The sequence below is a fragment of the Peromyscus eremicus genome, chromosome 1 (assembly GCF_949786415.1).
Source record: "Peromyscus eremicus chromosome 1, PerEre_H2_v1, whole genome shotgun sequence".
Classification (NCBI taxonomy): Eukaryota; Metazoa; Chordata; class Mammalia; order Rodentia; family Cricetidae; genus Peromyscus; species Peromyscus eremicus.
Window position 1 is genome coordinate 98,994,017 of NC_081416.1, and position 12,868 is coordinate 99,006,884.

At 36.6% G+C, this 12,868-nt stretch overlaps 1 protein-coding gene across 1 annotated transcript in view; it reads right to left on the bottom strand.

The window, feature by feature from the left end:
• The window catches only part of Fchsd2 (FCH and double SH3 domains 2), a 212,099-nt gene that overhangs the window by 38,150 nt on the left and 161,081 nt on the right, over positions 1 to 12,868 (bottom strand). The window contains exon 10 of the mRNA XM_059270348.1: positions 6,412 to 6,507. Within this exon, the coding sequence (XP_059126331.1) occupies positions 6,412 to 6,507 (96 nt within the window). The remainder of the gene's footprint in view (positions 1 to 6,411; positions 6,508 to 12,868) is intronic.

Sequence of the window (12,868 nt, forward strand, 5' to 3'; positions counted from 1 at the left end):
CATTCCCAACATACACATGGAGAAGCTGACAACTGCCTTCAAATCCTGATTAAGGGAATCCAACATTCTCTTCTAGTCTCCTTGGGTACCTACACACACATACTCCCATGGGCAGTATACATAAACAGAAATAATCTTTAGGAAAAAAAAAGAAGGAACAGTTAACTCTAAGCCTTAATAATAACACTGCAATGATATGTTTTGAGTAGATATTTTGGATTTATGGAGGAGTGCATATGTATGGTGCAATTTGAAATGGATTATATATGTCAAAAGGTTCTCTTTTTAACAAAGATATATTTTTATTTTCTGTGTATGGGTGTTTGCTTGCATATATGCCTGTGCACCACATGTATGTAGTGCTCACAGAGGCCAGAAGAAGGCACTGGATTCTCTGGAACTGGAGTCACCGTTGATTATCAGCCATGGGTCCTTGGAACTGAACCTCTGCAAGAGCAGCAAGTGTTTTAATTGCTGTGCCATCTCTCTAGGTCTCCCAAAAGTTCTCTTTTTGTTTTTTTATGTTTTGAGACAGGGTTTCCCTGGGTAGCCAAGGCTGAACTCAAACTCACAATCCTATCTCAACTTCCCAAGTGCGGGGGTTCTACAAATATGCTATCTCACCAGAAAAAAAAAGTGTTGGTTTTTTTTTTATTTTACAAAGGATATGGAATTATTCAAAAGAGTTCTATTTTATCATAGCAGTAAAGCTGGAAATCAAAATAATTCTAAATATATTTAATCTACACCTGGATTAAATGTTAATAGCTCAAAATCCTTAATTCGAATTACAAAATTAAAAATAAAACTAAGGAACAATTATTCTATCCTGCCTCTGCAATGTATCTTATATTACTGTCATATCTAAATACAATCTATAGTTCTCCACCTATAGTAATAATTATCTATAAAACTCCCAACAAAAGCCTAGGTTACAACATGGTATTTCTCAAATTCTCTCTCATCACCACAGGGTACTTGTCATTTTATGACTAGATCATTCTCTTTCAAACTTTTCAGCTATAGTACTTGCTGAGTGACTTTGAACAAACATCCTCAACTTTAAAGCAAAGGATTCAAAATTGCATCTAAAATAGAGTTGTCATAAAGATGAAATGAATTAATAATAAGTCATATAGTTAGAAAAATGTCCAGCATGAACTAAATGTTCAAAAATACCATCCAATAATTTTTGTTATTTTCCAATTTCTGCTATGTTGTTTCTTGATCCCTGCAGGATAAATTTTAGCTCATCATCAAGATTTAATCCATAACAAGAGCCTGTGAGATGGCTCAGTGGGTAAAGGCACGTGCCATTAAATCTGATGACCTGAGTTTAATCCCTGAGACCCACACAGAAGAAGGAGAGAATTAACTCTCATAACGTGTCCTTTGACTTCTATATTAATAAACATTTAAAAACACTTAATTAAAACAAAGACTTTTATAACAAGAAATATAACATAAAAGCAACATAAAATGTAAAAATGGATAAAAGATTGAAATAGATTATTTTACCAAAGTAGATCTATAATGGTCTAGTAAGCTCATGAAAACATTTAACAGCTAGTCATCAAGTAAATACAAACCAAAACTACCATAAAATACTATTTCCTAACCGCAAGGATGGCTGAAATCAGAGATAGGCTGGTATGCAGCTCAGCAGCAGAGTGCTTGCCTAGTATGCATAAAACCTTTGGTTTGACCTCCAGGCCTGTGAAATAAACAACAAAAATAGACGGACAATAACAAATATTTGTTATGATATGGAGAAATAAGAACCCGCATACAAAGCTGGTGGAAACAAAAAATGATGCGGTTACTTTGGCAAATAGTTTAGCAGTTTCCTAAAAATAATTTAAACATAATTTACCATGACCGAGCAACCCTAGCGAAATGAAGACACATTAATATAAATAAGTGTTTATAATAGCATTATCTCCCCCATTGCCTTTCTGTGACTGTCTGTGTGTGCACATACGCACATGCACTTGCACCATGCAGTCCAGAGGACAACCTTGACTGTTATTTCTTAGGTGTTGTCCACCTTTTTTTTTTTTTTTTTTGAGACAGGGTTTCTCTGTGTGTAGCCCTGGCTGTCCTGGAACTTGCTCTGCAGACCAGGTTGGTCTTGAACTCAGAGATCCACCTGCCTCTTCCTCTTGAGTGCTAGGATTAAAGGCGTGCATCATGGCTGCCCAGCCCACCTTGTTTTGAGCTATAGTCTCTCACTAGCTTGAAGCTGACCAACAAGGCTAGGATGGTTGGTCAGCAAGCTACGTAGAGTTACCTGTCTTTACTAGCCATAGTACTGTGATTCTTTTTTTTTTTTTTAAATTATAATTACAACATTTCTCCCTTCCCTTTCCTCCCTTCAAACCTTCCCATATCCCCATTCCTACTTGCTCTCAAACTCATGCTCTCTTCTTTCATTGTTATTGCATGCACATATGTATACGTTTATACATATATACACACCTAAATATTACCTGCTCAGTCTGTTACTTACTATGTGTGTTTTCAGAGCTGACCATTTGGCATCAGACAACCAATTGTCTGTGGACTGTTAAGCAAAACAACAAGTCTGTTGTTTTTTTGTTTTGTTTTGTTTTGTTTTGTTTTGTTTTAAAAAAGTGGGTTCTGGGTATTGAACTGCTTACAAGAAAAGTACTTTATTGATTTCTTCCCAGCCTGGTAAGAGTCAAGGTGCAAGCAACTTAAATGTCCACCAAATAATTAACAGATAAACAAAATATGGAATATTCATGCAATGCAATATTAATCAGAAATTAAAAAAAAACAAATACATTCAACAACATGGATAAATCTGAAAGACATGTTAAATGAAAGAAACAAGATACCACAGACTACACATACTGCATGATTTAATTTAGTGACATGCCCAGAAAAGGAAAATTACAGAGACAGAAAGTATAAGTTGCCTGGATGGGGGGGGGGGGGGGTCCTTCTAATGATCATGTAAACGTTCTAGAACTTATTTATAATGATGCTTACATAATTTGGTAAACATACAAAAGTTATTGAATATACTGAACTGAGTAAATTATATAAGTATGCCTCAATAAACCTGTTTTAAAAAATCTTACCACATCAGGATTTACTGATTATATCAGTCACTGGACACCAAGAAAATGCCACTACATGCAGTTAATGCCTTAATCTTATCTGTGTATATGTTAGTGAGCTCATCTAGTCCATGGTCTGTAGATTACCATATAACCAAGTGACTTCCATATGCAGTAGGGATTCAGTGTTTGCTGAAATTACATATGCTTCAAAACAAGATGTGAACAAGAATGTTTTTAGAAATATGAATGAGGACAGAGGCAATTAGTCCTTCCTGCATGGCCAAAGTTCACCTCACAAGATGAGTGAGTTAACAGCTCTGACTTACACTCTTCACTCCATGGTAGGTTTAGCGCTACCAACTCTAAAAGGAAGCAGTTAAACAGTAGCCCCATCCTCGTGAAGAATAGTAGACTATATGGAGAAGAAAAAATATTGGGGATGGTATGTATGTATGTATATATTTATGTATTTTTTTTGAGACAGTTTCTCTGTGTAGCTCTGGCTGTCCTGGAACTCCCTTTGTAGACCAGATTGGCCTTGAACTCACAGAGATCCACCTGCCTCTGCCTCCTTAGTGCTAGGATTAAAGATGAGCACCACCACCACCTGGCAATAAATTTACTTTTTACTTTATGTACATTGGTGTTTTGCCTGCATGTATGTCTGTGGGGGTGTTAGATTTCCTGGAACTGGAGTTACAGACAGTTGTGAGCTTCCATGTGAGTGCTGGGAATTGAACTCAGATCCTCTGGAAAAGTAGTCAGTGCCCTTAATTGCTGAGCCATCTCTCCAGCCCCCAGGTGTTTATTTTTTCTGAGTAGAAAAAAATTACATACAAGAGCTAAAATTAGGCTGCTGGCTGCTCTTACAGAGGACCTGAGCTCAATTCCCAGCCCTTGCACAGTGCTCACAGCCATCTGTAACTCTGGACACAGGGGACTCAGCACCCTCTTTGGGCTTCTGCAGGCACTAGGCTCACACAAAGAACAGACATGCACGGAGGCTTTAAAAAACTTAAGACACATAAAAATTACACACAAAATATTTTATAGTTAACAATCTGGAATGATTTTTGTAAATTCACATTTATCTTCTTCCATTATAAAAAAAATTGTTCCAAAAGCACTGACCATTCCTTTTCAGAAGACAAAATGTATAGCACGAAGAACATTAATACTGCCATCCTAACAGTTATGTGCCATTCATCCATGGTAACACTTTGGTCAAGTTTCTTTACTTTTAGGCTCCATTTTTCTTTTAATAAAGGTAGGATTAGTTCAATGCCCCTGTATTGAGGAAACTAAAGGTGATTCAGGTAAGATGAAGAATGAGCACCTCACTTTCTTGATTACAAATAGTAAAAAAAAAAAAAAAAAGCCTTCCTAATGTATAAGGTAAAAACTGGTAGCCATGGCTGATTCATTTAAGGCCCCCTCGACATATATATGACTTGTATGCCAACATCAGGTCCCGCCCTTCAATGACATGCAAGCCCACACATTCCACCCTTCCACCCTTGCCCACACCCCCATATACCTCAGCTATGGTCATTCTCAGAGCACTGACAGGGGAGAGCTCAATATCCACCAGTTGGGCGGCTTTTAAACTCTGCCCAGTAAAGAGTGCACAAGGACAGAAAACAGCAGAGAGTTAGAATTTTAAGGTAAACAGGGACATAACAGCTAAGAACATTAGCACAGTGTCTAGAAACAAAGAGTGGTATTAGGGCTATAGTTAAGCTCTGGAAAAGTGAGGTAAGAGTTACTACTATTCTGTGGCAAATGGGCAAAGAAATAATCTCAAATTGGTCAAAAATTTTAAGCTTATCAAACTTGAGAAACTTGTTCATACTCCTCATCTTCTTTTTCTTTTAAAAGCAACATCTCATTTTGTAGCCCATGCTAGCCTTCTCCTACATCAGCCTCCCTGCTGCTGGAATTATAGGGATGAGTTACCACACAGAATTATATCCTGTATCTTCTAATGTTCTACTTATTCATTCCAGGCTTCAAAGAAGTCAAACTCTAAGAAAATGTCACTGAGTCATTAAGTAGAAGTTGAATGCTTGTAAAGGGAAGAACTGGGGAGGTAGCTCAGCAACAGAGCACCTGCCTAGCACTCACAAGGCCTTAGGTTTCATCCCCAACACTGCCAAAAATTAAAACAATAAAATTAAAAAGGGAGGTATTACTATAACAAATAAAGATTATTATATAGAAAAGAATAAGGATTTCCTCCGACACAAGGCTATTTAGAATGTAAGAAAACAAAACACTGGATATGGTGGCTGACACTGTAATTCCAGCACTTGGGAGGCAGAGGCAAGATTTCTGTGAATTTGAGGCCAGCTAGTACTACAAAGCTGAGACTATTTTGTGGGGAGGGTGAAGAAAAATCAAGCATATATCTATTAAACTCATAACTATACTATAAGCTCCCCCGCTACTGACTCTGAATTTATCAAAAGACTTACAAAAATATACTTTGCCTTCTATGTTAGCTTGCCTACTTTAGGAGAATGTGCTAGAAATGCTCAGACTATCTTATCATTCTATACTATTAAATTTTATATTTTTATGGTCAAATTGATATTTTGTCTCTTTCCAAACTTCAAATAATTGTAAACATTTCTCATAAACTTGGAAAAAATGATTAATGTCTGCCATTTAAAAACTTCCCGCCGGGTGGTGGTGGCACACACCTTTAATCTCAGCACTTGGGAGGCAGAGCCAGGCAGATCTCTGTGAATTCCAGGCCAGCCTGGGCTACAGAGGGAGATCCAGGACAGGCACCAAAACTACACAGTAAAATCCTGTCTCAGACCAAAAAAAAAAAAAAAAAAAAAAAAAGGAAAAAGAAAAAAAAAACCTTCCCATTGGGGCTTAACATTAATACTTTTAACAATTTAAAATATAAAGGGAATTATCAAAATCCTATAATTTGTATAAAGCCAATGAAAATATTTTCATGTACATAGTTATCATTCCATTTGTTAATTCTATTCTGGTTAAAATTTAGCCACTGGTTGGTTTGAAGGATATAATATGAAGAAGGATATATAGTATGAAATATGGGCAGAAAACATAATTTATACTGGAAAAAATCCATTGAATAATTTTTATTTTATGATTGTTTTCAGATTTTCTGTAACTTCTCTAACTCAACCTACAGTACAAAGACACTGGATGTGCTAGCTGTACTAAGAAAGAACTGTTGTGGTTTCTCTGTGCCCTCACAGTTGTTAAAATTAATGAGACACACTCAGCTTCTGCTGCTTATTCAAGCACAAACGAGTGAAATGAAGATGTGGAATTCCCTTACAGTATCACTGTCACAAGGCTGGAACTGGAAGGGCTGAGGCTTGTGAAATACAGCATTCTCTTGTAGAAACAGCTGAAGGTTATAGTCCCGTACCACCTAAAGACAAAACAGGAATCTGTGAGTCTTAAGTAAGGTTAAAATGTCCAGTAATTATATTCTAAATTTAGTCTAAAGTTTACAGGCTGTCCAGATGGCATATCAGGGAAAGAGTGCTTTGCTGCACAAGACTGATGGCCTGAGTTCAATCGCCAGAACCCACGTAAAGGTGAAAAGACAGAACCAATCCCACAAAGTTGTCCTCTGACCTTTACAAGTGTGCTGTAGCATATCTCCACATGCTCGTATGTGCATACACACACACACACACACACATCAAAAAATGATAAATTAAATAAAATGTTTAAAGCTTAAGATTTATTCTGCTATTTTCTTATTTACTTATTATTTTTGACATAGTCTTACTATGGAGCTTTGGCTGGCCTGGATATACTATGTAGACTAGACTGACCTGGACCTCATGAGAGATTGACCTGTCTCTGTCTTCCAAGTGCTGGGATTAAAGTCATGCATCACCATGCCTGGTGTTTCTTTGAAACAAACAACAAGCCGGGCGGTGGTGGCGCACGCCTTTAATCCCAGCACTCTGGAGGCAAAGCCAGGCCAATCTCTGTGAGTTCGAGGCCAGCCTGGACTAACAAGTGAGTTCCAAGAAAGGCGCAAAACTACACAGAGAAACCCTGTCTCAAAAAACCAAAAAAAAAAAAAAAAAAAAAAAAGAAAGAAACAACAATTTATTTTAATTATGTGTATACACATGTCTGTGTATGGGTTTGTGTATCTGTGGATGCAGGTGCTCATGGAGTCTGGAAGGAGTCAGATACCCTAGAGCTAGAGTTACAGGCAGCCTGAGGTGGGTGCCAGGAACTCAGGTCCAAGATCACTACTTGCTCCTAACCACTGGGTTATCTATCTAGCTCTTTGTTATATTCTAAACAAGTAAGAAATTTTCCAACACAATGTGGTAGAAAAGAAAGAAAAATGTTACACATCTTACTTATCTTTTAACTAAGTTCTTGTATGTCTGGTTTTCTCAAGAATATAAATTTGGGCCGGGTGGTGGTGGCGTACGCCTTTAATCCCAGCACTCGGGAGGCAGAGGCAGGCGGATCTCTGCAAGTTCAAGGCCAGCCTGGACTACAGAGTGAGTTCCAGGAAAGGCGCAAAGCTACACAGAGAAAACTCTGTCTTGAAAAACAAAAACAAACAAACAAAAATCTTTTGGGGTTGGGGATTTAGTTCAGTGGTACAGCGCTTGTCTAGCAAGTGCAAGGCCCTGGATTTGGTCCTCAGCTCCCGGGGGTGGGGGTGGGGATTTGGAAAGTACTAGTTTAGAAACTAGTCCAGATTAGGAGACCAGATAAATAACATGCATTATTTTAAGATGACAAGAAGACAGCTACTATACAAATCTTATTGGGGTTGGGGGGAGAGGGGAGAGGGGAAAGGAATTGAAAGCACATAGTCCTTTTGGTTTCTCCCAGTTCATTTTCTTGTTTTTTAAAAAGTTGTATTTTCATTATGTGTATATGGTTCATAGGTCTCTTAAGTCTGAAAACCAACCCACTGCATGATATACCTTGAGAAAAGCTAGGAGTAAGCAGAACTCAGCTGAACACAAGCTGAGTTCTACTTGGCTTCACTGCTTGCACTTTACTCAACTTTTAATTGCTGTACATTAGAGCAATAAAAACTGGGCAGAGGTACAACTCTGCTCTTTTGCATATGCTTATGCACTTGCCTCAGTGCCTTCTCTGAAGATCATAGCCTTTTCAACTAAACAGTCAGGGTACCTATATAAGTGTAGGTTTATTTCAAGACTAAAACTTTATTTCACTGGCCACTTATGTCTCTCCTACAGTCCACACCATACTGTCTTGATTTCTGTGACTTTATAGTAAGCTTTGTAAGCTGGAATTGTGAGTAGTTCAATTTTGCTTTTCCTTTTTAATATTATTCCAGCTAGTTAGGGTTTCCTCACAGTTCCATATAAACTTCAGGATTGTCTTTTCCACTTCTATAAACAAAAATGGCTACTGGAGTTTTGATAGGGACTGTAATAAATCTTTGGGTAATACTATAAAGGCAGCACTATGAAACCTTCCAATCTATGAACATTTATCATTTATATTAATTTAGATCCTCTTTTGCAATATTTTGTAATTTTCAGTATGTAAGTCTTCGGCTAAATTTATTCCCAGGTATTTTATCGTTTGGATACTACTGTAGTTGGAATTGATTTTTAATTTTATTTTCAGATCATTCATTGATAAGACACACAACTGGTTATTATGCTTTTATCTTGTTTCTAGAGTAACTTTACAGAATTGCTTTTTTTTAAAATCTGGGTTACTTTTTTAGTAGTTTTTACATTTGTTCTATTGATACATAGAGAATCATACCATTTCCAACCAGCAGTAATTTTGATTCTGTTTTTTCTAACCTAACTGTTTAAGTTAGAACTTTCAGTGCAGCAGTTCAGCCTGGCCATGAAAGCAGTTCTTGATCTTGGGAAACATTGAGCACTTCACAACTGAGAACGGTATTAGCTGTTGGCTTACGGCATGCTCTTTTGTTTTGTTTTTTGAGACAGGGGTTCTCTATGTATCCCTGGCTGTCCTGGAACTCACTATGTAGACCAGGTTGTCCTCAAACTCACAGAAATCCTGCTTGGCTCTCACTCTCAAGTGCTGGGATAAAAAGCATGTGCCAACATGGCCAGCTTTCATATCTACTGTAATGATAATAATTTTGTTCTTTATTTTATTAAATTCAATTTTTCTGGTGAGTTTTTAAGGTATTACATAACAATGGACAGTTTCCCAAAAAATAGGATAAAATTTTCAAGTTATGAACTGTTCAAGAGCTACATTACTAATTGGCAGAGGTATCCTTTGCAGGCAGAAAGCAAGCACATAGGAACATACTATACAGGACAATAGAGTTGCTTTTAGAGCTACTATCTTAGAGAAAATATCTATGGCAACATCTGCTTCAGTTACATATACAAAGCATTTCATAAAACATTAAGGAGAAGAGCAAGCTTCATAAATAATTAAAATTTAATAGAAGCTCCTAGGACCAGCTGTTTCCATTTACAGGATGAAAGCTATAGAGAGCACTTTAACATTTATTGTATGTAGTGTCTGCATGAATTACCCTTACAACATCTTTGGGACTATGTTATGTTGTAAGCAAGCAGGAAAAACAGATTTTTACCCTAACAAAGTAGTAACAGTGTAAAATAAAAAAGTCTAGATTTTCAGACTTTCCATTTGGTTGGAAATCTCTGGGTTGCTTTCTGAACCATAACCAGAGCAGCATAACGAACTCTTTGTAACAGAAGAGCACATGGTATAAAACTTGTAGGTGTGAACACTTCTCGCTTGCAACAACAGGGCACATCTCCAAGCTACATCATTCATACTGAATTTTTATTCCTACTACTTTCAGTCTTGACATAAGAGCATCTCATTTATATCTCACCCCCAGAGAGAGAGAGAGAGACTCATATGAGTGAAGGCAGAAAAGAAAAGCTTACCTCTTTGTCTCCAAAGTATTTCATAAATTTTTAACATATTTTCAATAAAAATAATAAGATAAAGAGATAATAAGTTATAGTAGAATAACACTACAGTAATGGAAGTACTGTGTGTGTATGTGTGTGTGTGCATGTGTAAGAGAGAGAGAGAGAGAGAGAGAGAGAGAGAGAGAGAGAGAGAGAGAGAGAGAGGAAGGACAGAGAGAGAAACACACTCTCAGGCTCAATCTATCTTTCTTTCCATAAAACAATGTAAGAGAAACTAAGAATGCCTGGAAAATCAAATACATGTATAGTATTAGCTGGTTTTCATGCCTACATGTTTTATAAACTAAAAATAGTGTATCCAATTTAACATTTCCTTTGAAAGAGAAGTTTCAAAAAATTATGCCAAATAATTTTATTCTAACAAAATTAGAATAAAAATAGATTATAGTCTCTAGTTGGTTGGAAGTGAAAAACATCATCCTGCCACATTCCCACTAAATGCAAAAGTCACTTCTAAATAACATATGGAGTAGAAAGAAGAATAAAAGCCCTTCACTCCTTCATATTACAGAGTGTAGTAGTGTGTGTGTGTGTGTGTGTGTGTGTGTGTGTGTGTGTGTGTGTGTATGTGTTTAGGTAATTAAAAATAAGGAAAACAAGCTTTTCAAGAAATAGCAAGAACACAAAGTAAGGAATATAGAAAGAAATACTTTGGAGAAAGGTAAGAATTGATGAAATCGAACACTGAAAAACAGAACAAAACATATTTCTGGCAAAATTAACAAAACTGATTGGTATCACAAAAATAAATGAAGTGCAAACAAATAACAAGGGAGATGGCCACAAAGACAGACAAGCTCTTAAAAGAAAGACATGTGCCACCAGATATGATAAATGGACAACTATATAAGAAAATGAGAGCTGCTAAAACATACTAAAAAACAAACAAAATCAAAAATGAGAAAGAAAATTGAGAAATCCTGAATTGACTACTAAATAATTTTTTCAGTAGTCAAAAACCATTGCTATGTAGAAGCAACAAAATCAACAAGCTTCTATAGACATTTTCCTCCAATATTCCCTTATGATTTCAAACATATACATTAAAATAAAAAGAATTGGCCAGGTGGGGTGGGGCTCACATTTAATCCCAGCACTTCAGAAGCAGAAGCAGGTGGATCTCTGTGAGTTCAAGGACAGCCTGGTCTACACAGTAAGTCCCAGGCCAGTCAGGGTTACATAGTGAGACCCTGTCTCAAAAATAAATGCATTAATCAATAAATAGTCTAAAAAGTTTTTCACAATGAACACTTGTATACTTATTACCACAACTCTACGATTACTATTTTACTTGTTTTTCTTTCAAAAATGTAACCATTCATTCATCCATCCTTCTTTCTACACATTATTATTTTTACATCTTTTATTGGGTTCTGGGTAGGGATAGACATAGAACAAGATGTTAAAAGTATCATACTAGTAATGTTTATATTTGATATCAACTTAGCATCTTAAATGCTTTTCCTTAAGTTTTTAAAGAAGATTAATTTATATGACTTTATATGGATGAGTGTTTTGCCTGTATGTATGTATTATGTGCAACATAGTACATGCCTGATACCCATGGAGGTCAAAAGGTGTTAGATTCCTTGGACCTGGAGGGAGCCACCATATGGGTGCTGGGATCTAAACCTGGATCTTTTGCAAGACCAAGTGCCCTTAACTGCTGAGCCTTCTCTCCAGCCCCATTTTAATGCTTTAAAAAAAATTTTTTTTTATTAAAACATAGAATCAGGAGCTCAGGTACACTGAAACAAGAATATTTGCATTAGGAGGTGTTTAGGATAAAGAATCTGTGTGCCCTTCTCATTCCATCTTGTGATTCCTAAACAGTTTCTAAATACATTAGCCAGTTCCCATTCTCTTTGAAAATAAATAAATAATAGTAAATAAAAAAATAAAAGAATTGAGCTAGATCTTTTAAAGGCATAGATCTAGGTAGTAGAATGTATACACTTTAAAATGCATAGTCAGGAAATAATCATAATACATTTTCCAGAAAGAAAGTAACATTTACAGGAACATTGTATCTTCTAAAGGAGATTCACTATTGCTAAAAAGAAACTAAGTTATCCGACTCTGAGGAAAAACAATATTTATTTTCTTTCAGTGTGTATAATTCAGTATGTATATTCAGCATGGCATATAGACAAAATTAACAGATCAATATTTTAAATGAAAAGATTATCAAAGAATGATAGCATATAGAAAGTGAGTTAGAGCTGGCCTGCTGGTGCACACTTTTAAGCCCAGCACTCAGGAGGCAGAGGCAGGTGGATCTGTGAGTTCAAGGCCAGCCTGGTTTATGGAGTGAGTTCCAGGACAGCCAGAGCTACACAGAGAAACCCTGTCTTGAACACCTCCCCACCACCCCAAAAACAGAAAAAAAAAAAAAAGAAAGTGAGTTCAGGGCTAGGAGAGGTGGCTCAGTGGTTAAGAGCACTGGTAGCTCTTCCCGAGGTCCTGAGTTCAATTCCCAGCAACCACATGGTAGTTTAGAACCATCTAAAATGGGATCTGATGTCCTCTTCTGTCATGCAGACCTATAGGAAAAGAGAGCACTCATATACACAAATAAATAAATCTTTTAAAAAAAGTGAGTTTAATTTGTTAAAAACAAACTCCAAGGACTACAGAATTTTATTTTTAAACCACTTACCAATGCTACATTCCCTGTGTATATCTTTCTTACTCTTTGCATTGATACATAACCTTGTTCTCTCAAATGACTGAGTCATTTGAACAGATCAGATTCTTCATTGATTCTTCTCAAAGGTAATGAGTATAGCAGCGTATCGCAGGGGGCTGATG